The sequence below is a fragment of the Typha latifolia genome, chromosome 6 (genome assembly GCF_019914945.1).
Source record: "Typha latifolia isolate L0001 chromosome 6, TyphaL0001v2, whole genome shotgun sequence".
NCBI classification, from domain to species: Eukaryota; Viridiplantae; Streptophyta; class Magnoliopsida; order Poales; family Typhaceae; genus Typha; species Typha latifolia.
Genome location: NC_133091.1, coordinates 1,111,662 through 1,138,554, shown reverse-complemented (window position 1 = coordinate 1,138,554; position 26,893 = coordinate 1,111,662). Strand labels below are relative to the sequence as shown.

The 26,893-nt window shown below is 37.8% G+C and overlaps 6 protein-coding genes and 1 long non-coding RNA gene across 9 annotated transcripts; 3 read left to right on the top strand and 4 right to left on the bottom strand.

Moving 5' to 3' along the window:
* The first annotated feature begins 660 nt into the window (after positions 1 to 660).
* LOC140790667 (shewanella-like protein phosphatase 1) lies at positions 661 to 5,685 on the top strand. 2 transcript variants are annotated; one of them, XM_073140855.1, is made up of 11 exons: positions 661 to 803; positions 1,044 to 1,216; positions 1,467 to 1,567; positions 1,654 to 1,767; positions 2,202 to 2,411; positions 2,746 to 2,881; positions 3,378 to 3,550; positions 3,908 to 3,996; positions 4,103 to 4,172; positions 4,931 to 5,037; positions 5,428 to 5,685. In XM_073140855.1, exons 2-10 carry the CDS (start codon positions 1,063 to 1,065, stop codon positions 5,015 to 5,017), a joined length of 1,134 nt encoding a protein of 377 aa, XP_072996956.1. In that variant the 5' UTR covers positions 661 to 803; positions 1,044 to 1,062; the 3' UTR covers positions 5,018 to 5,037; positions 5,428 to 5,685. The 2 variants fall into 2 exon arrangements, with proteins under 2 accessions (XP_072996956.1, XP_072996955.1); XM_073140854.1 differs by lacking the exon at positions 661 to 803 and having other exon boundaries at positions 837 to 1,216.
* Positions 5,510 to 8,508, bottom strand: LOC140790666 (protein trichome birefringence-like 34). Its single transcript, XM_073140853.1, has 5 exons — positions 7,926 to 8,508; positions 7,359 to 7,533; positions 7,063 to 7,259; positions 6,408 to 6,566; positions 5,510 to 6,263 (listed from the first exon to the last, which is right to left on the bottom strand). Exons 1-5 carry the CDS (start codon positions 8,432 to 8,434, stop codon positions 5,915 to 5,917), a joined length of 1,389 nt encoding a protein of 462 aa, XP_072996954.1. The 5' UTR covers positions 8,435 to 8,508; the 3' UTR covers positions 5,510 to 5,914.
* On the top strand, positions 8,193 to 11,973 carry LOC140790668 (uncharacterized). Its single transcript, XR_012109427.1, has 4 exons — positions 8,193 to 8,262; positions 8,699 to 8,771; positions 9,087 to 9,163; positions 11,483 to 11,973. It is a non-coding gene; the product is annotated as an uncharacterized lncRNA (long non-coding RNA).
* Positions 9,793 to 12,347, bottom strand: LOC140790665 (xylan O-acetyltransferase 13-like). 2 transcript variants are annotated; one of them, XM_073140852.1, is made up of 5 exons: positions 11,496 to 12,347; positions 10,787 to 10,958; positions 10,506 to 10,708; positions 10,235 to 10,399; positions 9,793 to 10,166 (listed from the first exon to the last, which is right to left on the bottom strand). In XM_073140852.1, the coding sequence occupies exons 1-5, from the start codon at positions 11,975 to 11,977 to the stop codon at positions 9,818 to 9,820; spliced, it is 1,371 nt and encodes a 456-aa protein (XP_072996953.1). In that variant the 5' UTR covers positions 11,978 to 12,347; the 3' UTR covers positions 9,793 to 9,817. The 2 variants fall into 2 exon arrangements, with proteins under 2 accessions (XP_072996953.1, XP_072996952.1); XM_073140851.1 differs by having other exon boundaries at positions 10,787 to 10,961; positions 11,496 to 11,977.
* A 159-nt stretch (positions 12,348 to 12,506) lies between these two features.
* LOC140790477 (protein trichome birefringence-like 34) lies at positions 12,507 to 14,561 on the bottom strand. Its single transcript, XM_073140591.1, has 5 exons — positions 14,272 to 14,561; positions 13,673 to 13,844; positions 13,389 to 13,591; positions 13,090 to 13,248; positions 12,507 to 13,010 (listed from the first exon to the last, which is right to left on the bottom strand). Exons 1-5 carry the CDS (start codon positions 14,559 to 14,561, stop codon positions 12,644 to 12,646), a joined length of 1,191 nt encoding a protein of 396 aa, XP_072996692.1. The 3' UTR covers positions 12,507 to 12,643.
* Positions 14,562 to 15,816: 1,255 nt separating this feature from the next.
* Positions 15,817 to 16,711, top strand: LOC140791107 (abscisic acid receptor PYL4-like). Its single transcript, XM_073141509.1, has one exon. The coding sequence runs from the start codon at positions 15,932 to 15,934 to the stop codon at positions 16,532 to 16,534; it is 603 nt and encodes a 200-aa protein (XP_072997610.1). The 5' UTR covers positions 15,817 to 15,931; the 3' UTR covers positions 16,535 to 16,711.
* A 6,868-nt stretch (positions 16,712 to 23,579) lies between these two features.
* Positions 23,580 to 25,811, bottom strand: LOC140790476 (zinc transporter 8-like). Its single transcript, XM_073140590.1, has 3 exons — positions 25,185 to 25,811; positions 24,921 to 25,070; positions 23,580 to 23,885 (listed from the first exon to the last, which is right to left on the bottom strand). The coding sequence occupies exons 1-3, from the start codon at positions 25,809 to 25,811 to the stop codon at positions 23,580 to 23,582; spliced, it is 1,083 nt and encodes a 360-aa protein (XP_072996691.1).
* Between the last annotated feature and the right edge of the window lie 1,082 nt (positions 25,812 to 26,893).

Below are 26,893 nucleotides of genomic sequence, written 5' to 3'. Positions count from 1 at the left end.
AAATACGAGGGTGAAAGGCTATTTTGGACCTATTTTAATTGGATGAAAAAAAATAAAATGATAAATTTAACAAAAAAAAATTAAAAAAATTACAAAAATATCCGGTAATTAAAATGCCTGGGCCTCGTAACTTGAGCGCTTTTCGCCTTCCCCCGTCCTCGTGGCTCTCTCCACGGCACTGACTCCCTTCGTACCACCTCACTTCCCCAGCGCGAACCCCGAGGCACTCCTTTAAAGCACCCGAGGTCAAAATTGCCCCTACTCACTTCCCCCACTTTCTTTCTGAGTCTCCGATAGTCGCAGTTCCTTGATCGCTCTGAAACGTCCTGACACGCTGTAACTAATGCATGCCCTGCCACTCTCAGAGAGTGCGCCAGACTTGGTGGGAGGGAGGGTCCCTCTCCCAGGGCATTCTCGTCATTCTGGACATGTTATCTCTTTGGAGCTACTTAGCTTAGGTATGCTTAAGAGCCAGTTAAGCTTTGTCCCCTAAATTGTTGCCATTCATTAAATTGCTTGATTCGAGTACAAGCAATGGAAGTGTAGGTCAAGTATCCTTTGAATAATGTTTTAATTTTAATTTTAATTTTAATTTTAATTTTAATTTTTATTCAATTCGTTATATGGATACATTGGTCATTTGGAAGAATTCTAGTTCTAGGTGGGGGTACTTTTGGAAAATTAGAGAGTAATGGGCCGGACTACCGGCCCAGTCATAAGACGATACGTGGCCGATAACCCGCTGATTTCAAGCCTATCTCGTCTTCTTGCTCGGGTTTGCGACAATCTTGAAGCTTCTTGAGGTAAAACTCGTAGATTTCGTGAAATTTTGAAGGTTTTGGCGTAGAAATGCAAGAAATTATTTTTTGTTAGGGTAGGCCGACTGTGGGGTGATGGGACCTCTCAGCTCAGCTCATCTCGAACTCGTGGCTGAGAGATTTTCTATTTGCCATGCACTAATGGTAGCCGCGAAAAGTATTGCAGTGCCGGCCATTTAAAGATGCGATTTTTTTATTTTTTATTTTATTTTGGAGTGATTACAGAGAAAGGTAGCAACGAAGGATGGCTGCCTTCTCTCTCAATAGCTTACCCTTTCCACCTTCCAAACCACGGATCGTAGCTGAGTGTTCTGAATCTAATGGAGGTCTTAAACCAATAGTGGTGAGGGGAAATCCGCCCACCTTTGTCTCTGCTCCAGGCCGCCGCATCGTTGCTGGTAAGTAAAGTAAAGTTTGCATTTTGTAAAGTTTCCCGAGGAATTGATGCTGCCATCCTATTTCTAGAGTTAATCATTCATATAATTTGGTTTTGTTTTGAAGTGGTAATAGTTGATTTGCAATAAGTAAAGCAATTGTGTTATATTTGTTTGCACGTATGAGAATTCCATCGCTCAAGTTCTACTTGGAATAGTAAACTAGTAAATGTCTCCCCATCTAAAGTTCAATTTGGTAATATGAAAATTCTAGTTGGTGATCTGCATGGTGATCTTGCTCAAACTAGAAGCGCATTAGAGATGGCTGGCGTTCTAAGCTCAGATGATCGCGCTCTCTGGACGGGTGGAGACACGGTAACCATTTATCTTGCCTAACTTTAAAGTTTAGCCCTTTTAGTTCCTTGCGTTAAAAGTTTGTGCATCGCAATGTTTACATGCAGATATTAGTTCAGCTTGGTGATATCCTCGATCGAGGTGAAGATGAAATAGCTATCTTATCTTTACTTAAGTCATTGAATTTGCAAGCAAAGTCTAAAGGCGGTGCAGTCTTTCAGGTTTGATTTACTTACCTGATTCACGATCAGGGTATTATTACCATGACGCATTTTAGATTATGGAACTTTTGGGACAATTCAGATGGCTTACAGAAGTTTCGATATTATAGGTGAAATAAATATATTTTGATCAAGTTTTGGCATAAATTATGAGTAGCTCTTTAGAATGAAGCAAGGTCTTTATTGATGAGCATAGGTTGAATATCTTCTAGATCAATTGAATGGGACATTTGAAATATTAAAAAAAAAAAATCACAACGGTTTTGTAGTCTCTTTTGCAACTACTACTCAGGTTTTAAGGGAGAAGATGACTTCTGCAATTCCTTGTGCATGTTTACAAATACAAGACACGTTAGTGTTGTTGATGCTGCTCTTTTATTCTGTTTTTTTAAAAGTGTGTTTATTAGCATCTTGATGGAGATCATTGTTGTTAGGTTAATGGGAATCATGAAACCATGAATGTAGAAGGTGATTTTAGATATGTTGATCCTGGAGCATTTGATGAGTGCATAGACTTCCTGGAATACCTGAATGATTGTCAAGACAACTGGGAAGATGCTTTTCTCAGCTGGATTAATGTGTCTGAAGGGTGGAAGGAGGAACGCACGTCTCAAAGTCATTGGAGTCCTTGGAACATTGTGAAGGTATTAAATGCATTTGTTACTTAGTATTATATCTAGGATAGGGTGTTATGAACAAAGAATTAGGGACTTCATTGCCTGCTGCAGCATAAGAATGTTATAATAATTTAATGAGTTATTAATAGCATTTGCTTTCTCATATCATCTTCATCAGTATTTACAATACATGTAAACTATCAAGTATGACAACTTAGATGTGATTCGTTGGAATTGACATGGCATATGCTATGCTTTTCAAATACTTAGTGTGGATCATGCAAAATGCATGTTGAAGCATTCTTTTTGTTTCTAAAACTTTTCTTAACATGCTGACAGAATTATGAAAATATTAGGACAGAGGCAGAAGGGAGTTAGCGCTAGATCATCTCTTTTCAGGCCCGGTGGTCCATTAGCTTGTGAATTGTCACATCATCCCGTTGTCCTTCAGATTGATGACTGGGTTTTCTGTCATGGTGGCCTACTACCACATCATGGTAAAATTCTCTCTCCCTCTCTCTCACTGTACATAACATGCATACATAGAATTATAGATATGCCTCTGATTTTCTTGTCCTCCATTTTTGTTTGTTATAGGGAATTATAATTTTCCCGTTTGTCTATTTTCTCTTCCTCATGTATGTGCTTATGACCTCATGTGCGCTTGTGCATCTGTCACAGATACATATGGAGATAACAGTTATTTCCTTTAATAGTGTTGCTACCACTTCAGTTTTCCATATTATGATTTGGATAAATCAGACATCTTATAATGCACTAATTTCCATTCTGCTTGAGATCAGCTTTTGCTAGAATTCTAATTGTGTTTACAGTAGTTCCCCATTTGAGCTTGGTAGAAAATTTTGCCCATGATGAAAACTCTGAAAACTGGAAACTAGATGTATTGATATTTCTATAGAAGTGCACTTTTGTGTAATTATAATAATCTGGATGACATAGGAGTTCTTATAGAGTTTGGTGATGCATTCACAGTTGCATACGGTGTTGAGCGCATGAACACTGAAGTAGGAGATTGGATGCAAGGATTCGTTGAAGATAGTGATACTCCAGATATTCCCTTCATTGCTATTAGAGGTTATGATAGTGTTGTTTGGAACCGCTTGTACTCAAGAGAATCAGCACAGCTGAAGTACCAAGCATGTCAGGTAAGCTATCTCATGTACAATATAGAAAATACACACTGACTATGCAGTTGAACTTTTGCACAGGACAGCCCATCTCACTACCCTCATAAATAATGTCCTTATTAAAATAGAGCACTCCATACTGACTTTGATAAATGGCATACTAGTATATAAACTATAAGAGGAACAGGGCAAGAATGGACATTTATCATTTAAACGCAAATAATCGTGTTTGGCTACAACAATCCAGCCAGTGATCCTTCCTGCACCATATCTGCCAATCTCTAGCATTATGATGAAGAACCATCTAATTCACTACTGAACAACAAATTTTACTTGTTTTAGTTACTACCTCTTAAAATGGTTGCATTCTTTTAGATATCATCTGTTGTGGAAGAAACATTGCAAGCAATGGGAGCCAAAGGAATGGTAGTTGGCCACACTCCGCAGTCTGATGGTGTAAATTGGTATTTATGTAGCATTCTTTATATGAAAAGAAGTTAAACACTGAGCAACTAGCATCCAAAACCTTTTGAAGAGTCCACTTATGCCAGAGCTTTTCTTTTTCTGCAGTAAATATAATTGCAAAGTTTGGTGCATTGACGTGGGTATGTCTAGTGGAGTTCTTAATTCCAGGCCAGAGGTAAAAAAATTTTGTTCAGCAAAAGTTAGAACCTTAATACATTATATGATTCCTGCACAGTGCTATGGAGTAATATTTCCACATAATATTCTTTTCACAGCTTGCTATGTGATGAATGTATTTCCTCAGACTAGTATAAAGCAATGGTACTGTTTGCAAATGCGTACTTCATTAATGCGTCATTTGTTTTTGAGGTCAAGTGGTTTTCATTTATGCACAAATCTTTCTTCGGTGCTGCCAAGCTTTGATGGAGTTGCATTTAAGCCTTCAAGGCAACTGCTCAAAATTCTGCAATCTAACTATAATAATCAAAAGATACATATTCCTTCTCTCTGAATACAGAGTGTGACTGCACTATTGAGTGATAGTACTCTATTGCTGTGCACTCTACTTGATTATAATAACATTTAAAGGAGCTGATTCATTCAGTACCCAAGCAAATCCTAACTATTAGTACTGAATAGTTTAATAATCTTATCTTAGAAAGCATAAATGGATTATGAATAGATTATTATGGTATGATGACAATATGAAGAAATGCCTGAGTTTCAGATGCCTCAGAATCTCTGGGTAGAAATTAGCTATTCTTGACAAAGGCAAGAATCTGAATGCCATGTCCTGTTTTTTGCATTTATATTACTACATTTTAGTGTGCCATGATGTTTTTCCTTGTTTTATCATTTCTAGCTGAATTGCAGATTCAAGATGCTTTGATTCTTGAGGTATCAAATGCACTTACTCAATTACTGGTGGACCAGGTTTTAGAAATAGTGGATAATAAAGCACGGGTTTTACGTAACCAAAGGGACTACTTCAACGAGATAGAACTCATGGACTATTTATGAGAACTTCTATATGACTTGAGGTATGGCATCCTCATTCTTCTGATTTGTTATCTTTTAGGTACCTTTGTTTCAACATATTTGACTGTCTTGAATTCGTATTTTTGGGATGAAATGTTGAATCTATCTTCACCTGCCAACTAGGCTACTTGAGAACTTTTGCAAGAGGGTACAATTTGAATGCTTATTGAATTAACATCTTTTTAAAATTCTAATTAGTGGCTGTTCCAAAAGTGAGATCCTTAAGTTCTCATCTATGATGACACCCATGTCAGTTTTACTCGGTAATGGAGGAATGAAGGAATATTGGATCAGCTGAAATAGGGAAACTTTTAGGTCATATCTCCTTTCAGTTTACACATGAGAAGCAATACAAACTTGTTACTTACAGGGGTTAAATATTCTACTTGCAGGGAACTGCCTATTCAATTCATACTGATCTGGAATAACCAATATGATACAGATTCCGATTGAATCTACATATCAAGAAGCCAGTTCATCAAAGACGATACATATGATATATTAAAGTCTGGGAAACCAAGGCTGTGACCATTTTTTTACATTTTGAAAGGACAAAATATACATGAAACAGAACAAGTCACACAGAAAGTATACTGGATTAATGTGCAAACTAATTATCATCTTTGAAATCAAAGGATTTACTTGTGTTACATCTGCATTGCAAATGCTCTTATCTGTATCTTATCAAGAAAATACTCGATGTGTGCACTTGTTACTGGATCATCAGATAGTGGAGCATGATGTATGTAGATGATCTCCTATATCAACATGTACCAACGATGCTGGAAACTTTGATTCGATTCATGTGACCCTCTCCACCCTAATGTCTTTCACCAGGATAGACATGCATACAATGCATAAAGAAAAGAATGGTTCCATTCATCGAAACAGAATGTAGGCATACAAGATTTCATTCCACACATCAGGTACACCAGGGAGGCACCAGTGTATGCAGTCAGCATAGCTGCTAGGGTTCTTCAGCTGCTCGTCGGTCAACGGTTCCCACTGCTTCCTAAAGATCGACGGATGACCGTCTTTCCGGTACTCCGAAAGCTGTGTGATGTTCAACATTTGTACACTTACTCCTCTATGCTTCAGCCCCTGGATTGTTTCTTCTACTACCTGCATCATAGTACTATCTGAATCTCTACCCCTGTGGCCATATCTACTGATTGGCTCAGTCTCATTGTAGCAGTTCTGATCACTTCCAATCCCCCACTCATCGCCCCTGCAAGTGTCAAAAAGACTACACTTCATCTCAAGGATCAAATATGTATATATGTATATATATATTGGGATAGTGAGAATTTAGTAGTGTCCCAGTTAAACTATTAACATTCTATTTGGGTAATTGCAATGGTCTTTCACTTGCCAGAAATGGGTAGGTGACATGCTCATGAAGAACAACTGGGTCCTCTGATGGTCTACGTGGAATTCGAGCCATTCGGACCATGTCTGCAGTGCCAGCTCATAGCCACGTAGGCCCTCAATCTCCTTGTAGATCCCATCCTCGTCATCAAATGACCCCCACCTGACGAAATAAAAAAGGATTAGAATATTTAAACATCTTTTAGAAATATCGAGAAATTTATAAAAAAAACCCTACATTTTGACTGTATTAGAAATAATTTTTTTTAAAAAAAAATTACAAATAGAGCCCCCTATTTGTTAAAAAGATACTAAATCACACTCTTACCGTATTACCTAATCCGACTATTAGGTAAACTTAACCATAGACCATAATCAAGCCTCTAAAATAGTACAGAGGCAAACAAAAAGACTCATTACCTAATCCAAAAATACTAAAACTAAATCTAAAACCACTGTTGCTTGATTTCAAATTTCGTATCAGTGGAATGAGATAATAGTAATTCAGAAAATATAAAAATATCATTTAAAATATATAAATAAATAAATTTCGTTTTATTCTTAAACTTAACTCGTAGTATGGCTCGTTATTATATCGTGAAAATATAAGGTGTTATTTATAATTATCTCTTCAACGTTAAAGATATAGAGATACTTACAAGACCTTCATCTGGTCCCTCCTCCACCAAAGATAAGAGTTGAACACCAGTATATCAGCATCACTCCAGTGCCTGGCGTGCTTCTGGATCGACTCCGCCCTAACGATCCGGTCCGGTATCCGGTGGTGCACCGGATCGTCGGAGTTGGACTCGACGAGCAACGGAGCCCAGTAGAAATCTATGGATGCATTGTAATCCTACCATGCATGCATGCAAGGTTCGTGTTAATTAATTGACAGAAGCAATGCAATTATGCAAAGCATTGGAGAAGTAGCTTGTGGATATAATGTGTATACCTTGATCTTGAATGACATGAGAGATCCATTGGTTTCCATGGTCTTGTGATCATCTTCTGCTATGGAAGCATCAAGGAGGCAAACCATGGAGATCCATTGGTTTCTATTCAGTGAATCCCCAACAAACACTAGCCTTCTCCCTCTCAACTTTTCCAGCAGTTTTGTGGCATTGAACCTGCTTTTTTGTTCACATAAAATTCAATACTTAATCTTGGCATAGATTTCAGAGAAATTTATATATATAAACCACCCCATCTTTACTTTTACTATCACTACTATTTTACCATATCACTACTATTTTATCATTCGACCCTATATTTTTACCGACAAAATAGAATGTAAAGTATGATTTTATGTATATATAGTTTGAACTCACTATACTGTAATTATTAATTAAATACACGAATTATTAGAATATAAAATATAATTCTTTTTATCCGCTTAACCTTTAAGAATAGTTGATTCGTTAACACTGATAACGTGAGTGTTTTGAATGAATAATAAATTTGACTTGGTATGAAACACAAAGATTGAAAGGTTATCAAATATGCCAACTTAAAAGCTTACCTTGGAAGGTTGCATTCATTTGGTTGCCACCTCCAATTCTGATGCTTTAAATTTACCCTCCCAAACTTCTCACAAGCCGATTGGTCCGACATGAACCTGCAACCCTTCTCCGAGTACAAAGGATAAGCCTTCTCTTCGTAGACCCACCTCCCCGTGAACAAATCACATTTCTCCGCAATGCTGTCCTTAACCGCTGCTGCAGGAGCAACGTACCACCCCCCATTCTTATTGGTGAGAGATACTACCAGGATGAAGCACACCGCAACGAGGAAGACCACAATGGAGTTGAAATGACCTCTAAGCCCCCATGTCCTCAGGCCATTCTGGCTCTTCTTTGGTATACCACCACCTTCAAACTCTTCATCTTCTTCTTCTTCCTCTCCTCCTCTCAGGGGCATGTTTGTCCTTTTGCTTTGCGTTCTAGATAGATGGTTTAGGATTTTGGCTGCGTTAATGGTCATGAAGTGGGAGTAATGCATGGCTTTGGATGTGGGAGAGACCATTCGCATGAGTTTCCAAATGCGTTGGTTTTTGTATATTTTTGGGGCCTTTTAGTATAGATGAATTGGTGCAGCTTTGCTTCAATTAAAAGGCTTAGTTTAGGTCAAGAGTTGTTGAAATTTTTGGTATACCTAAACTTATATGTGATATATTACTCTACAGAGAAATTTAGGATTTGGGTTTTTTAAGGTGCATGATTTAGATAGCAATGGAGGTGGAAGTTGGAATTGACCAATGTTGATGTGTTAACATTTTCTTTTCTTTTTTTGAAGGTGGAGAGTTTTAGTTGACATTCCATAAGCATTATGTTTGCAATGGCTTCAAAACAAAGAGATGGTGGGGAAGGTAAAGTATATGGCAACTAGTCACACCTGCAGCATTGGGTAGGACATATTTTAGTTCAAGCAGACCATCAATTCTTTTGATTTGACTTTTTATACTGAAAGATTTCTAACCAACCTTCATAGGTGAATGCAGACTATCAATTCTTTATGATGTAAATTTTTAAACTTTATATAATTGGTACAATAAATTTATCATTATACTTATTTTCCAGATTTTTAAACAGCAAACTACTATTAGATTTCAGGGACAATGGTCATCTCTAACTTCTTCCATGATTTGGAAATATCTAATTTTTATCTTATTATTGTGTTGCAGGATACTAAGATGGTGGAGGTTGTTCATACTTATTTCAAATCTCTCATCCAGTCCACTTCAGGTGGAGCCACATAGCAGTAAGTTTTTTAAGTATTTTAAGCCATGGCCCCCCATTGATTTTATAATCATTGCTTATCGATAGTGCTAAATTATAGATAAATAAATATGTTTTCTATTAGTATCACTAAATGGCTCCCTCTTGATTTAAAACTTGCTCTAAATATTCTTCTATTTCTACAAAAAAGAATATTTTAATTTTTAAAATAACTCCTATAGAGTATAAAGGTTAATTATATCTTATAACTAAAAGAGTCAAAATATAATTAACCCTAGTATAAATGTAATACATATTTTTAGTTAAAATATGAGTAATGTTATTATGCCCATAAATTTTTTACAAATAAAATGATATGGCATCGTCTTTGTCTATTGATATTTTTTCTTTCTTACTTCATAGTCGCTAGTATCAATGAATAATAATACAAAAGTAGCTTTAATCTTGTTTATTGGAAAAAGATGACTCTAATTTTTTTTAATTTCATATGCCCATAAACACTCTACTGTTACCGTGCATCAGGCCAGAAAAATGGCTATAATCTTGTGATAATCTTAAAAAAGTCCTTGATCCTCAAGCAACTCTGACTAATTTTTGCTTGTAGCTGCTGTGATTATGCATTCGGATTAAGTAAAAAAAGAGCATCTCAGATGAACAAATGAACACCTTATATATTTCATTTAGAGACGATATATGCATACAAAATTTCATTCCACACATCAGGAACACCAGGAAGACACCAATGTGTACAGTCTGCATAAGTATGAGGGTTTGCAAGCTGCTCATCACTTAGAGGACTCCACTGCCTTCTATATATGGTTGGATGGCCATCTTTTCGATACTCCGCGAGTTGCGTAATGTTAAGTATCTGCACATTTACTCCTTTGTATCTTAGTTCATCAACCACAGTTTCGACCCTTCTCATCATACCGTAATCCGATCCTTCGCCTATATACCCTTGTTTTGTTATTGGCTCAGTCTCACCATAGCAGTTTTGGTTGTCTGCTGCTCCCCAATTCCCACCCCTGCAGAGTTTTGTTCTTCATCTGAGCTAATGTTTCATATTTTAGATGCAAAGTTCAGAGGTTCTTACCAAACATGAGTAGGCGATAAGCTGACGAAGAACATCTTGGTCTTGTTTGTGTCCACCTGCATCTGAAGCCACTTAGACCAAGTCCCCAGTGCTAGCTCAAAACCATGAGACATTTCAACTTCTTCCAAATTTGAATTCGTGTCATTGTCTTCAAATGACCCATACCTGTCAATTGAATCACTTCTATTAAGATACTTATGTCACTATCTGAATGAATCATCAACTGTGAGTCTATATATATGCATGGATCCAAAAGTATAAGAGTACTTACAAGACCTTCATCTTCATATTGGGCTTCTTCCACCAAAGATAAGAATTGAAAACAAGAACATCAGCATCTTTCCAGTGCTTTCCATGCTTTTCGATCGCATTTGCTCGCATAATTCTGTCCGACACTCGGTGGATCACAGGATCATCACAGTTTGATTCTACTAACAGCGGCGACCAATAGAAGTCTATCGATACATTGAATTCCTGGGAATTTTCAAAATTTTAAGTTCCTAATTCTATGATTCCTTGGATACAGAGCCACGATTCATTTCTATATCTCACCTTGACCTTGAATGACATAAGTGAGCCATTGAAAGTGATACTTTTTTGTTCAGCAGGCAGGGAGGATTCCACCATGCATGTCATAGAGACCCATTGATTCCTGTTGAGTGAGTCGCCGACAAAGACCATTCTTTTTCCTCTAAGCTTCTCAAGCAACCTTACGGCATTGAACCTGCTTCATTCAATACGAAAGTATATTCTTTTAAAATTTAGTGAAGGAAAATAAAGGTAGATCGCTATACTTTCTAACTTCTGATTCTTTATCTCCTGTTATGCTATATGCATTTTAGAAGCGTCAATTAGGTACTATAAATAATATAAACACCACTCAGTTTTAATGTAAGACTCGCAATTAATTAGTTTTAATGTCAAAAGGCTATGATTTCTTCACCCTGTTCTCCTAACTCTATCACATCTATGACCACAAATGTGGTCCTTAATTTGACAGACTTTACAGAATCTAAATGGCTTTTCAAAAACTTTTAGGTGAAAATAACTCATGATAGCAATAACTGATCAAAGAGGACAAATATAGCATCAAAAGGTGTCATGATCTTCCTTGTATGTATGTATGTATGTATGTATGTATGTATGTATGTATGTATGTATGCATGTATGTATGCATGTATGTGAGCTGCCAATGGTTTCCTGGATGCCAAACCTTTTGAAGAACACTGAAACTGTCGACCATTACAGAATACTGACATACCTCGGAATGTCGCATCCATGGGGTTGCCATCTCCAATGCTGAAACTTGAGATCACTCCTCCCATACTTCTCGCAAGCCACTTCGTCATGCATGAAGGAGCAGCCAAGCCCAGAGTACAACGGGCGGGTTGCGTTATCATACACCCATCGGCCGGAGAAAAAGTTGCACTCTTCATTGCCTCTTGATTCTTCTTCTGCAGCTAGTGGCCTCTCTGCCTGGATATAACGGTCTGTGTTCAAGAATAAGTCTTCATTACCTCTTGATTCCTCTTCTGCAGCTAGTGGCCTCTCTGCTTGGATATACTGGTCTGTGTTCAAGAACAAGTCTTCATTGCCTCTTGATTCCTCTTCTGCATCTAATGGCCTCTCTGCTTGGATATAATGGTCTGTGTTCAAGAGGACGGAGCCAGAATAGAGAATGAGGAAGAAGGCTATAAGGGAGCTCAAATAACTCCTTAGCCCAATAGAACTTTGAAAGGTCATCTCCTTCTCAGACTCTTCTCACTTGCTATCTGCTTCCTCTTCTCCTACTGATGGCTTCTAGATTAGGAGATTAATTCTCATTTTATCCTGATATTGATACGTTGCAACTGCCAACAGTCGAGTGGTCCAAGATTAGAACTACTCAACGTATCAAATGGACCTTTGGGCTAATGGTAGTAAAATAATTGGACCTTTTTTCCAGAACTGGTTGGTGTGTGGCAGTACAATCTTCACAATTACAACATTTTTGCGCAGGAAAAACAGGGGACAAATATTCGATAGATAGATAGATGATTGGCTTCCCTGGCGATGTTGAGGAGTCATTTTCCTCTTCTTTCCCCGTCTTACGGATTTATTTTTGCTTCAGATCAGCAGTACCAAACATGAATAAAGAACAGGAAAGTAGTCCGATCTCTCACTCACAATTGCATCAGTTGGTGAAGTTTTCTTCTTAAGCAACATAAAGTGGACCTAAAAGAAGTACCTCTTGCTTTGCTGTTAGCCAACAAATGGGACTAATGTGAGCCCCCCAACCCCTCTATTATTCACACCAAAAGAAAGTCCCTTGAGCACAAGGTATTTCTCGATCTATTAGTACACCCATTCTTAACTTTCCCTTTGAAAGCCAATCAAGCAATCGTTAGGACTTATTTTGTCTGAATACAATTATGATCTCAAAATTTGCACATTGGAGATGATATAAGTGTACAGAAGTTCATTCCACACATCAGGAACACCAGGAAGACACCAATGCGTGCAATCTGCATAGCTAGTAGGATCTGCAAGTTGATCTTCGCTTAAAGTATCCCACTGCTTCCTGTAAATAGATGGATGTCCATCTTTGCGATACTCCGAAAGTTGAGTGATATTAAGAATTTTCACATTTAGCCCTTTGTTCCTCAAGTTTTCGACAGTAGACTCGACAATCCTCATCATTGTGTAATCTGATCCTCTACCAGTGTATCCTTCTATATTGATTGGCTCTGATTCGTTGTAGCAGTTGTGGTTGTTAGGCATCCCCCACTCTTCACCCCTTTGACAGGTGAAAGCACAATAATATCAACTTTAATTCAGCATGAACAGCATAGTTTGGTAATGTTTGAATTTCTCACCAGACATGAGTTGGTGATAAGCTGACATAGTAGAGTTGTGTTCCAGTACTTTCCTTGTTCAACTGAAGCCAATCAGACCATGTCTTCAGTGCTAGCTCAAAGGCTTGCACCATCTCTACCTCCTGATAGCTCCCATGTTGTTCATCGAAAGAGTTATACCTAAGCAAGAGAAGAGAGCCCGAAGAAAATGATGCTAATTAGAAATAGAGCAATGGCGAAGATCTAAATTATCGATTATAATTTACACTAATCACATAGAAACATGCCCGAAACTGCTTGCAAACAACCAATATACTTACATCACCTTCATCTTCATCCTAGGCTTTTTCCACCAGAGATAAGAATTGAACACGAGTATGTCAGCATTCCTCCAGTTCTTCGCATGAGCTTCGATCGAATTAGCTCGCATAATTCTGCTCGACACTCGGTGGTTGATTGGATGATCACAATTGGACTCCACAAGCAGTGGCGACCAATAAAAGTCAATTGTTGCATTATATTCCTGATTGTCAGAACAAAAAAAAAGCATTCAAACTTGCAATGAGGAATGCATTGTCATTAGAGATGCCTTTGAGAAATATACCTGGGCCTTGAATGATCTTAGTGAACCCTTCTGAGTTATATTCTTCTGATCATGAGATATGGAAGACTCAACCATGCACACAAAAGAGAGCCATTGGTTCCTATTGAGGGAGTCCCCAACAAAGACCAACCTCTGATTCCTGAGCCTATTTAGCAGCTTCTTGGCATCAAATCTGTTCATTAGGATACGATTAACATTACTGTATAAGCAATTCCAATGGATATGCTATCTATGAAAATTCAAAGTATTCAAATGACTTATAAAGACAAATGAATTCTGCAGGTTAAATGGGCCCTTTTTTGATCATTTGGGCCAGATTCTGACGGACCGTAAGCCCACCGGGTTGGTCCAGGAGCATGATATATGTCAGCGCATCAATCAGGTGCATCCGATTATTTCATTCGTGCTCCAAAGTGTTGTAACATCTCGTAAACTCGGGACCATCGAATGCATATAATCGATGCGTTAACATATATCTTATTCCCACAGCGCAAGAATGACATAATGCTATAATCAACCGAAGATTAGATTCTATTTACAAGGAGCCTTCAAATAGATATTGTCTAATATTCTTTCTCTTCTGAGAGGCACATACATACCTTGGAAGATCACATCCATGGGGTTGCCACCTCCATTGCTGATACTTGACGTCATTCCTCCCATATTTATCACAAGCCACCTCATCGATCATAAACGGGCAAGCTAGACCCGAGTACAATGGATGATTCGAGTCATCATAGACCCAGTTTCCCACGAACAAGTCACACTTGGGTCCCAACTCATCATCTGCAACCTTTGTCACATAACCATGATCACCTACTTTGTTAGGGATAGCAGAGAAGGAGAGAGCAAAGATGATGACCATAAAAACCACAGCAAGTAATAGCATTACAATGGAGTTGGGATAACTCCATAGCCTCCAGGGAGAATAGAGAAGAGGGATATCCTTCTTTGTTCTCATCTATCTTGGGTATCAAAAGGAGAGACTGGTGGCATTTTATAATGATTGTATTAATGCATAATCCCAAAACTGGAAACCCAATTAATTTAGAGTAATGATCTTACTAGAAGGAGTATTTTAGAGCGAATGCCTAACCTTGTTGTCTTTGTATCTTCGTATAAGACATCGTATGTACTGTTTAATTACCACTCACGGGTTGTTTGGCGTGTAGTTAGGTGTAGTACTTCTTTTGCCGAGATTCTTTTAACATAAAGATGGAAACAATTAATAGTACTGGAAATTAAGAGATTGACGAAAAATTTTGATTGACTTGCTTAAGTCGGATTGATGTAGAAGTGGGTCGAATCAAAGTAAAAGTGTTAAACAATAATTTGGGACTTAATTGAGAGGATTCCATAAAGTTTTTCCCTTCATATATATATATATAGGAAATTCGTAACTACCAATATCGGTCTTTATGATCCATCTTGGATATTTTCAAAAAGTAGAATTGTAAACTTTAGCCAACTTCCAAACCAACACCTCTTTATGAGATACTTGTGTTAATTTACCACCACTTGTGTTAATATTGCTGTTTATTATTATTATTAATGTTAATTTTTTCAACATCAATACCCTAATTCCGTTCTTCGTACTCCTAGTTTTATTTTTTTAATAGCCTCCTTTATGGTCCAATCTACTCACCTTTCTTCTATTGCTACCCACTGGAAACAGCCTTAAACAACCCTCAATATGTCGAATTAATGCAAAGAAAATATAAAGAAGTACAATTTGCATAACAGTAAATGCAAGTGTAATTATTTTATTGCGGATTTTTTTTTATTTTCGCAACCTAATTTTAACTTTACTGTAAACCATCTCCTCCTTTTCTGTGGAATATTGACCAAAATATTCCAGTTTTTTTTTAAATGAATTTAGGAATCACAAGTTTTTTTTTTTTTTGAAAAAAAAATTACATTTTGAGGCCTATAGTTTCGGGTTTATTAATGAAGTTTTGTTCTGACATAATATTCTCTGTTTTTTTTTTGGCAATTTTCCGGAACAGAGAGGGTATTTCTTGTTGGGAAGAAATTTCAAAAAAATAGGGATGAAAAGGTTAAAAGATAAGGTCTGAAATATAAATGCGGCAGAGTTAAGGGCCTGAAATGAAAGACACAACCTTAAAACCACCCATGAAGCCAATCAATCACTTATCGCGAGCTCTCAGCTCTCCTTCCTCTTCAAGGTAGAGAGACAGAGAAATAGAGAGAGAGAGAGAGAGAGAGAGAGAGAGAGAGAGAGAGAGAGAGAGAGAGAGGATGCCACACTCTTCTCCAAAGCCCTCGCCGCCACAGCACATCCGACTCGCCGCCGGCGCAGCCAAACCAGCGGTCCCGGAAGCGGTGGCGCGTTACCACGCGCACGTGGTGGGCCCCCACCAGTGCTGCTCCGCCGCCATCCAGCACGTATCTGCCCCACTCGCCGCCGTCTGGTCGGTCCTCCGCCGCTTCGACCAGCCCCAGGCATACAAACACTTCATCAAGAGCTGCCACGTCATCCAGGGCGACGGCGCCGTCGGCACCCTGCGCGAGGTCCGCCTCGTCTCCGGCCTCCCCGCCTCCACCAGCCGCGAGCGCCTCGAGATCCTCGACGATGACCGCCACTTCTTCAGCTTCCGCGTCGTCGGCGGCGAGCACCGCCTCAAGAACTACACCTCCGTCACCACACTCCACTCCGCCTCCTCCTCGACGGCAGAGGATGGGCCTACCACCGTGGTCGTCGAGTCCTACGTAGTCGACGTACCTCCGGGAAACACGAGAGAAGACACGAAGCTCTTTGTCGACACCATCGTCCGGTGTAACCTCCAGTCTCTCGCCCACATCGCCGAGCGGCGGGCGAAAGCCGGAGAAGACTTCGATTAATGGATGAAGAAGACCTCTCAACAACCCACATGGTCACCCTTTTTTTCTCCCCTCTTAATTAGTTCTTCTTTTCCTTCCTTTTTTTTTTTCTTCCCCACCTTTTTTACATTTATTTTGTTTTTTCTTTTGAAAAAAATATTGTGGATTAAAAATTTCTAGTACTCCACTCTTATTTAATTATGCGTCTGCTTGTGAACGAAATAACAAAATGTTAGTTCTTCAGGATTAAATTTAGTTAGTCCAATGTTAGAAAATCAATATAATATATATATATATATATATGTCATTCTTTAACAATATCCCATTCCATGCTTCAAAATATATAAGCTTAATTCATAAAAGAAAGCTAATTATTTATCAATAGATTTGACAAGATTTAACGGTAAAATTCTCAAGGTTTAGTAGAAATATAAAAAAATTAAAAGATATTATCTATTCAATAATTAATTATTTATTTTTAAAATATATTATCTTGCACATTATTTTTTGACAATTATATTATCTTATTGATTTATCAATCAAAAGATATGTATATTCTTAATTGAGAATAATGCATATATATATATCATTAGTTTAATATTGATTTAAACTAAAATTTTATAACAGATAGAGAATCATATTTAAATTGAATTATATCTCTGAATAATCAAATTTAAATTATTTAGTATTAAATGATATCTCCTATAGTTAAACTACAATCATATCTATTATAATCATATTTAAAATTTAGTACAAAAAAATAACATGTAATTTGAAAGTTAGACACACATAATCTAATCGTGTTAACTAATATGTTATTTATTTACATAATGTAGTTTTGAAATTGGTACCGAGTATAAAAATGGCTCTATTAACTTCTATATAAGATTATAAATTTTAGAGAGTATTAAAATATTTGCCAATAAATATACATCCGGATCCTATATATCTATAGATAGAACTCAATACCTCAGGTACAAACTACCACAAAAGTAAGCCAAAAACTATTTATACACTAACAACAAAACAAAGTATCATAATCTAAACCCGGTATCAATACTTACAGTACAAACTACAGGCAAACAAGTTTAAAAACAAGGCAAAGAGTAAGACACAGCATCACTTCCAATATGGCACTCATTTTGGAGTATGGGAACATAGAAGGATTAACTTCAAAGAAAAGAAAAGAAAAGAAACGGAGTAACGCTTAAACATAGTTGGGATCTTCACTCCAATTTCTCTTTATGAGATCAAAATTCTGTTATTATATACTAGCCACAGTTGGCACGTACGGCGCTCATCGGGAAGCTGCTCTTCCAAGTGCTGAATCAGGCAGATAAGCTATGGGTTCGCATCCTAAAGACAAAATATGGTATGCTAAACCCATGGGATCAGTATACGCCACCAAAGGCCTTCCTGGGTATGGCGGGCCCTAATCGTGACTGCCATACCATACGAGAAGGCTGACGCAAGCTGGTGGGCAACAGCCGCTCAACGCGGGCTGCAGTAGACCCATGGGTCTCACCGATAACGTGGTCCTGGCAACTGCGCTGCATGCATCCTTGTCTGTTGGACGAGAAGCTGATGGTGAGCGACCTGATCCCGGAGAAAGGCTGGCCAAGTGCTAGACTAGTGACCGATGCAGGGTCGGACCTCGCCTTTGAAATCTCCATGGCCTTGAATATACCGACCACAGAGCCGAATAGATGGATTTGGTGGCCTCACCGGGAAGTAGAGCCACGAGAAAAGGCCATCTACACCTACCTTCAGCCCTGCCGCCAGCCTAGATGGCAAGGTTGGCAAGTGCTGTGGCAGCTCTCGTTGGCGCCAAGAGTTCGCATGTTTACATGGAAGCTCTGCTGGGGCAAATTGCCCACCCGGGCCTATCTGCATGTGCTTCGAATTGGGCCTGACGAGAATTGAGCCTTGTGTGGTATCCATCTGGAAACCATAGACCATCTATTCTTCTCATGCAGATACATGCTGGAGGTGTGGGCCCAGCTAGCAAGTGAACAGGGCTGGACATGAAAGGCGCCATGTAGGACCGAATTGGCTCTGCTAGGAATGGGATAGCGACGGAGCAAAGGACATTGCATGCAAGGCTCTCATCGCGGCAACCCTTTGGACGGTGTGGAAACAACGGAATGCTCAGGTCTTTCGGGGAGAAAACGACCAAGCGAGAATGGTGGTGTGTAAAGCGGTGCAACTCGCTCAGGACAACGCCAAACCAACCCGGTCAAAGATCAAGCCGACTAGGCCAAGGAAAGAATGTAGATGGTTGGCCCCATCCCTCGGCTGGATCAAGGTGAACGTGGATGGCGCCTACTCGCCGGGCGACTATCAAGCGAGAGTTGGAGCCGTGCTCAGGTCAGCAGATGGTGCACTCCTGCAGGTAGTCTGGGAGCCCACGCCGGGGAACTCGACGTTACTAGCTGAGAGCAGGGCCCTATGGCTCGGGCTGACCCTAGCTAGGGGGCAAGGATCGGTGGAGGTAGAAATAGATTCACTATAGTTGGTGCAGATCATGAAGGCGAAGCTCGGCTGCTAGTGGAAACTTCAAAACCTAGTTGCTGAGTGCAAATCCTTGCTCAGCTCTTTTCCAAACTATCGACTCATGCATGTATATAGAGAAGTCAACCATGCGGCTGACTGGGGGGCCCAAATGGGGTAAGACTGCATCTCAAATCGTCTTGTTAGGGCCGAAAGATCCCATTCCCCCATCTTTGTAACTGCCAAAATTTTGATGCCTTAGCCCCACCTGAGAGTTAAGCCGGCTAAATCCAGCTCATATTTCAAAAAACCACAAAAATGCCTTAACCTTCGGTGAAACTTACATCTTCCACTATTGTTTAGAAATTGATACAAAGATTTCATAGTAAAGATGCTATTAGATTCAAACTTCCACCCATAACAGTCTCCTAACATTCTCAACGAGCTGACAATTCTTAGGCAATAAATGGAATATTTGCTGCTCCTCAGACTACACACAACCATTTAGCTAATTCTTTGATAAACCATCCAGTGTCAATCCATGCAGTAGCAATAGAAATGTTCTCATCCCAAGCAATTTTAAGAAGGTAATGAAATCTTGTTGCCAAGGAATAATTTTTCAATCCAGAGAGATCAGTCCAAAACTTCAATCTACTGTCATGTGTTACTTTGCCAATCAACCTAGTTTTAAATAAAGGTAAGTATGCAACACTAATCTGAAAGAGAAATTTTTTGCTTCATTTCTACAATTTAAATTCTTCTATCTTCAATCTTCAATCTTCTTTAATCCCTATTTGGGCCCATAACTAATTCATAGAAAATAAAATCTTCCACTAGCAAATCACCAACTGAAGCCAAATGTATATATTGGATTTGGATATTAAGAATGCCTAATCCATACTTACTACTTTCTCTTACACTTCTGTTTCAATTTTGCTAAATAGTAACCCTTTTTCCTCATAAATTCTCTTTTATAAAAAAGCAATGATTCTATACTAACTAATTAGTTATTAAAAATTATTTTTATTTGTTGATAAATTAAAAGGTATATAAGGCATTTTACATATATGACTAAATTAATCAATAAAAAAAATAGAATTTAAGTATTTCATTATTGCTTATTTTTTATAATTATTTTTTAATAATAAGAGTGTCAACTTCTACTAATTTATTATTATTTTTATCTTTTAGAAAAAAAAAGGATAGCTAATAGAGAAATAAAATATAACTAATTTACCTTATAATTTAGAAAAGTGACTCGTACATCCAATTAATTTTATTTAGTATTATTTAATTTTAATCGTTCGATTAGGAGAAAGAAATTAATAGTTCTTATTGAATCATGACTTATATAAAAAAAAAATCTAACTCTGATCCGATCAATCCTTTTACAAACTAATGTAAGCATGTTAGAAAAAGGAGAGATAGTATATTAAATTTAACACAGAATCGATTAAAGTAATTATCCCACCTAAAGACAGCATCTTACTCTTCCATCAGCTAGTTGCGTATCTCTTGGGGCTGTAGTTCATTAATTTATTGGTTAAAATTTTAGCTTAATTATTGGTGCTGCGGTAGGGGTATATACATGCATGAAAATTAAAAGCAATCTTGGACTATATATTGGAGTATGTGAAATTGAAATTGAAAGTCCACAATGTATGCATATGGGATTATACATAAGAACCCATGTTAAACAATCCATATTAAAATATGAAAGTAATATACATTGGCTAAGATGTCCTTTAATTTATTCTCTCTTCCATCTTCTTTCCCCTTCTAAATTAACTCCCGAAATGAATTAGTGGGATAATTATCAAGTTGGAGAGTAAGTTGCATGTTGAGGAAGCTTCCAGTGATCCCCAGTCCCTTTCTGAGTCTTTGTTTAGAATTAGCCATCCAGCAATTAAACACCAAGATCTAGTTGTTCCAAATTTCCACATCCAATTATTATAATGGCCTGTTACCATATTAGGAATATACTAGGTTTATTTAATTCCACAAATTGGAGTTTTAAACCTAACGAATGAGGGTTTAACACGCGCTTTAACAAGAAGGTGTCCTTAATTCCGAAGAATTCGCGAGTGAGTTTAAAATTATTGAGTGAGTGTCTGAAAGCATGTATAATTTCTTTTATTTTTTTTTATTTGCTTATTTTCTTCTATTATTATTGGAAAGTAAGCTCTCAAATGTGATATTCAAGCAATTGCATGAAACTTGGGCGTTATTTTTGTTTTCTTTATCTACTAGTGTTTTTTGCCCTAGCTTCTCTCCGGTGCGGCAACAGCCTTCTTCTACCTCTCCTCTAGCCGATCTAGTTAGTCCCCCCCCTCTTACCTTCTCCCTCCCAGATGTGTTAGAGTTTTATCCATGCTTTATTTTTTAAACACGACCATTATCCGAAGATTATCTATGTTTTTATTTCCTATTAATTCTCAATTATATAGTAGTGAATGCAAGCTATGCGTGTCCAGAGAAACAGAGTGCGCAACAAAGCTACTAGATATGAAACCCTTTTCTTTTGCTATAATATTTCTATCATAGCTCTAGTAATTGCAAATTTGTTATGTCTTCTTTGTACTTATTTGTGACCTGTGTTTCACTCATATTATGTGAGGTTATTGAAAGGGTCTTTCCCCTACTCTTTCCTAGCCACTGAGTCAATAATTGTTGCCAAGAATATTATTTTTCAATATATATATATATATATATAAAGGTGCTGTTAGTTACGCAAAACTCGTGAAATTTGTACAGTAGTAGTACGTCCTGTCGGCTAGCTCGTCGAAGCGGAGTTTGGTGTGGAGGAGTTATCTTTGGCCTTAATTTCTTGAATAAGAATAGGAATAAGAATAATTTTTAACATCTTAATTTGCCTTATGCTAACATGGATCGATAAATCCCAACGACTTCACGCATATAATATAGCTGCACTTAAAACAATCATCACAATCTCGCCGCGATTATATCATGTACACTTGCCCAACTTGGAGGGAATTAGGAATATCCTTCCCAAACTTATTCCAATTAACCCAGTTTATCTTGAGATCAACTAGCCCCTCTCTCACTAATATAAATATACATAGGATTCTCTCTGCTGTAAACTGTGGGAGAAAAGAAAACATGTCCATCATTTCACGTAGCAAGTGATCGATCATGAGTACAATTAACCTACTTACTACCTTCCTCACTGGCACAAAAAGAGTACTACGTACTACAACCACAGACCTCCCAAAGCTTGCTCACTGCAAACAATGGAGATCGATCAGGGCAACTTGGTGATCACCAGTCATGGCTAATACCCTACAGCTACCTGCCACCCCAAGTAAGAAAGGACCACCAATTCGAGGCAAGTTGTTCATCAAAGGACGAACTCATAGTCTCATACCCATATCCCTTAGTCCTAAAGATTGATATCAGAATCCCATTAACCCAAGTTGCTGTGTTAATATAAACAAAATAAAAAACCCATTGGGCAAATGAGATACTAAATCTTCTATGCACAACGTGAACAAGTGGGACGTACGGCTGCTGCTTTCGTATCCCACGCGTGATCTTTAATCGAGTAATTTCGTGTCAACTTGCCCCTGGGTTATTCTTGCACGTCGTAGTCCTGAACCCATGCACTTGCCCAATTGGGCCTATCAACGTACCCTTTAATTAATTTAGTGTCATCTACTCCTGTTAATTATTATATTAAGCTACAATCTGGTCCAATTATACTTTTTAATTTGCAACTAGCCATTTCTTATATTTACTTATATTTATGCATGGATAGTTAAGTTTGATAAGTAAATATGTAGACATTATGGATTTTAAAAGATAGACACAAAAATAAGAAATTTGAGATCATTTCCAAGGTCATAAAAGTAAAGATAGGTTTGGAGAGGATTAGTGATACATCACTATTAGCTAGAATGAAGGGGACCTCTAAAATTCTTAAGCAGATGTTTAGTTGTACTATTATACCCATTTTTCACTTTAGAAGCAGATCAGCTACAAACCTAATTGTTGCCATTTCGTACAGTTGGTAGCCAATCTAGATTTATCCCTTTTTATATTTGATGCTTTCTCTATATGTATACTATTTGTACGTATACCCTTTAAATTTCCTAATTTCCGAGTTAAAAAATTAATTACTTAGCAGAAAAAAAAAATGACTTAAATAATCTTAACCGAAATAAGAGTAAGGGTAGAGCAAGGGTTTTAAGTTTTTAAAAAAAAAAAAAGTGTGACTGGGTCGAGCCTATAAAATGGATAGTCCCGGATAAAAGAGCCCAATAAGAAACTTATCCTTGGCCCATCTCGCCGTTATCCCATCAAGGCTGGAATAATGGGCCACCAGTCTCTGGATAGCCGTCCCCATATTATTTTTCGAAGGGAAAATTTTCAAATAACACCCGACGTTTTAAAACTATTATATGTAAAAGAGATGGGAAGAAATCACACCAACATAAACACACCTGATATCATTATTGGAGAGAATGGCCAGAAAACTCACAATACAAATGAATTATTTGGAAAAGAACAACATTTTATGAACAATTCCACTCAAATCACAAAAAAGAAACGAAGTCATTCAAGCCCATTTGGCAAGGAGAGACATCAGACCTGCTCCTATGAGCAAAGCAGTGTTTATGATGAGTTGCAGCTTTCCTTTGCTCTGCACTCTAGGGTTCATAAAATCTTCGGCGAGGAGGTCAACCAAAGACATGTAGATTAAAATTCCAGCAGAAGCCGAATCTAAGATTCCTTCAACAATTAGTGCGGTTGGACTACTTTCATTGTAAACCGATGATATACCCATACCGATTGCAATCCCGAGGGGCGTGGTGAGGGAGAAGAAGATAATCATCATGATGACAGATTTGATTTTGAATTGGGCCTGCATTAAGAATTGAAATATTTATATGATTGATAAATTGTGAATTAATATAAAAACAGAATGTAGTATGCTTTTAATAAATTACATTTAAATTTAAGTAGTGGGGCTTGCCCTTATTTCATGATTCACTTATTTTCTCTTAATTAATCCATCATTAGCATCCAAGCACCTACTCGGTGGGTGTCAAGATTACATCCTAACTTATGTACGCGAGTTGACTTTGTAAAGATTATCACACACTCGCACCATGTAAGCTGCAATTATATAATAAAATAGTTTATGGAATATGCATTTTAATAAGTTAAAGAGAAAACGATCACACAACTATATATTTCTTTTAAGAAGTGAAAAAAAAAAAACACCGTACCATATCATTTTCTTAGCAGCCAATTGCCATAGAAATGAATTCAACGAACTATAGATGTAAAATAAACTTGATACTCTTGAGCAAATTTCTGAAAATTAAGATGAAAATCAAAAGGAAATAATTATTAATGTCAAACGAGAGGTAATTTAGATATTTTAGTTTTACGCTATTTTCTCACACAGATGTTGTTAGGTAGGTTAAAATTAAATAAATTCAGAGTGTTTTTTAAGATGTTAAAAATAAAATAAAAAGGTTGAATAGTAAATATAAACATTGTAAAGTGTTTGAACAACAACAAGAGCAAAACGAATGCCGATTAAAAAGAGTCATTCCCCGGTGTATTGATTTTGGTATTGCTTGTCAGCCTCTTTGGACTTTAGAACATTTATTTACTACATTCTCCCAAAGCTAGGAAATCTTCAAGACTTTCTTACTAAAGAAGGAGCCATTTGCATGCATTGTGACTGTGCTGGCTGTTCAAAGACGGTCGGCTTGCTTGCCTAGGAGTCGATCTTGGTAATGGGTCATGGGATATCTCACCAAGCAAGGAAGCGATGACTGTCGAGACCCTTGCGTTTATCTCATTCATTCACTCATGCGCAGTGACTATGTTATAATTTTCTAAAGTTATATATAGATAAGCTAAAAGGGAGAAACGATCGATGTACCTGAACAATGCATCCTCCGAGGCCAATTCCTTCAAAGAACTGATGGAAGCTTAAGGCAGCAACAAGGGGACGTATGGTGGAAGGTGACTGTGACGCACCAAGAGATATGCCTATGATGATCGAATGAACAATAATACCCAATTCCAACACCTACAAAATAATATTATAGTAAATATTTATAAAAAAAAATTATTTGATTTGAATGTGTGTGGTATTAGAGCAGATCAATTCTTGAGTTTGAATCACGTCAGCTGTGTTTCTCACCTGAGAGATGACACGATAGCGGAGGAGTTGCTCCCCGCCGTCTACTGCGGAGCCATGCGCATGGCCATGCGCGACGTGGGTGTGGATGTGGACGTGGGCACTGTGGTCTGCGGCGGCGACCGCCTCCATATCGTCGCCCTTTGGCGCCCTCACCTCATTGCTCACCGCGCCGGTCGCCGCCTTATTGTTATGCGCACGGGTGAAGTAGCCCGTGGCCAACGTGTCGATCATGAGGGTGCCAATCGCGGCCATCATTGCAGCGAATCCGGCAAACGGGAAATTAGCCCAGGGGTTCTCGTTGAGACACGGCGAGTTGAGCTTGTCGAATGCCTCTGGTAGAATGTGGATGAATCCGGTGGCGAGGATAACTCCGGCGGCGAAGGCTTTGATGACGAAGAAGATGTCTCTCTCGGGGCTTAGAGCCGGGAAATTCTTGCCGATTACGGGGATCAAACAGCCGAACGCGCTGCAAGCTAGGATGATGAATATGGCGGCGATGTGTAGCTTCCGCGACGTGGATTCGTCGACGTCTTCGTCTTCGAAGGAGCACTCGCAGTCGCAGCGGGCGAGGAGGGGGAGGAGTGAGAGAGTTATGAGGAGGAGGGAGAGCTTTTGGGGAGTCCTCATATTTGGACGTGAAGAGAGAGAGAGAGGTTTGGACTAATAAGATAATAGAAAGGGAGGTTTTGAAGTAAGATTTATAGGAGACTTAGCGGATGGTTTTATACAAAGAGAGATGTATAGAAATTGAAATACGATCAGGAAGTCAAACTCTGGTAATATTCTTGAAGTATTCAAGCAGTGTCGATAGACTGTCGACACTTTGAAATATTTTCGTATATATATATATATATATATATGGAGAGAGTATTGTCATACGTTGAATGTTATTTTATTAAGGTCACGTCAAAGTAGCTTCATGTTTAATAAATCATTTATATAAAACGGATGGAAAAAGATTAAAAATCAATTTTGTACTGTTGTCGCGTAAGGTCAAATCATTCACGGTTCTTGTGCTCCGAGATCCACAGATCGCTGCTTCCAAGGCATAAATTTTTGTTTTTTATTTTATTTTATTGGTTGGCATTCATAATTCTAACAACATCGACAATTCGGACATGCTAACGACAACATAAGCGACATATATATATAAATGCTTGACAGCTTTAGATACCATTTAATATAAAATTGTGAAAAAAAAATAGGGTGTTAAATATATCAGTTTACATCAAGAGATATATTTTAATTTATCATCAAACAAGTCATCGTTCATTAACTATTTAAAAAACCTTCAGCTAATAGACAGTACAGATGATCACATCTTAATATCCGTACGTAAATCTAAAGACGTACGTAAACGGTTAATATTTTTCTCCTACATCCTTCAATTATACAAATTAATAGTAATTTTTATATTTTTCTATGTTTATTTTACGGCGGTGGAATTAGCCATAGACATGGAGCCCACAATATCCAGTACTTCTGTACGGTTAACAAATAGCCATCTAAGTGGGCTGAAAGCTCGAACGATTTGCATGATAATTATAATTTGCCTTTTTATTATCATATTAGTAAATATAGACCAAACTCATACTTTAACTTTTATATTATATATATATTTATATATATTATAAGACAAACCCGTATGTATATATGCATATGTTAGCATATAAAGATTCAATTCAAGTAGGGAGTTATCTATGTAAGCG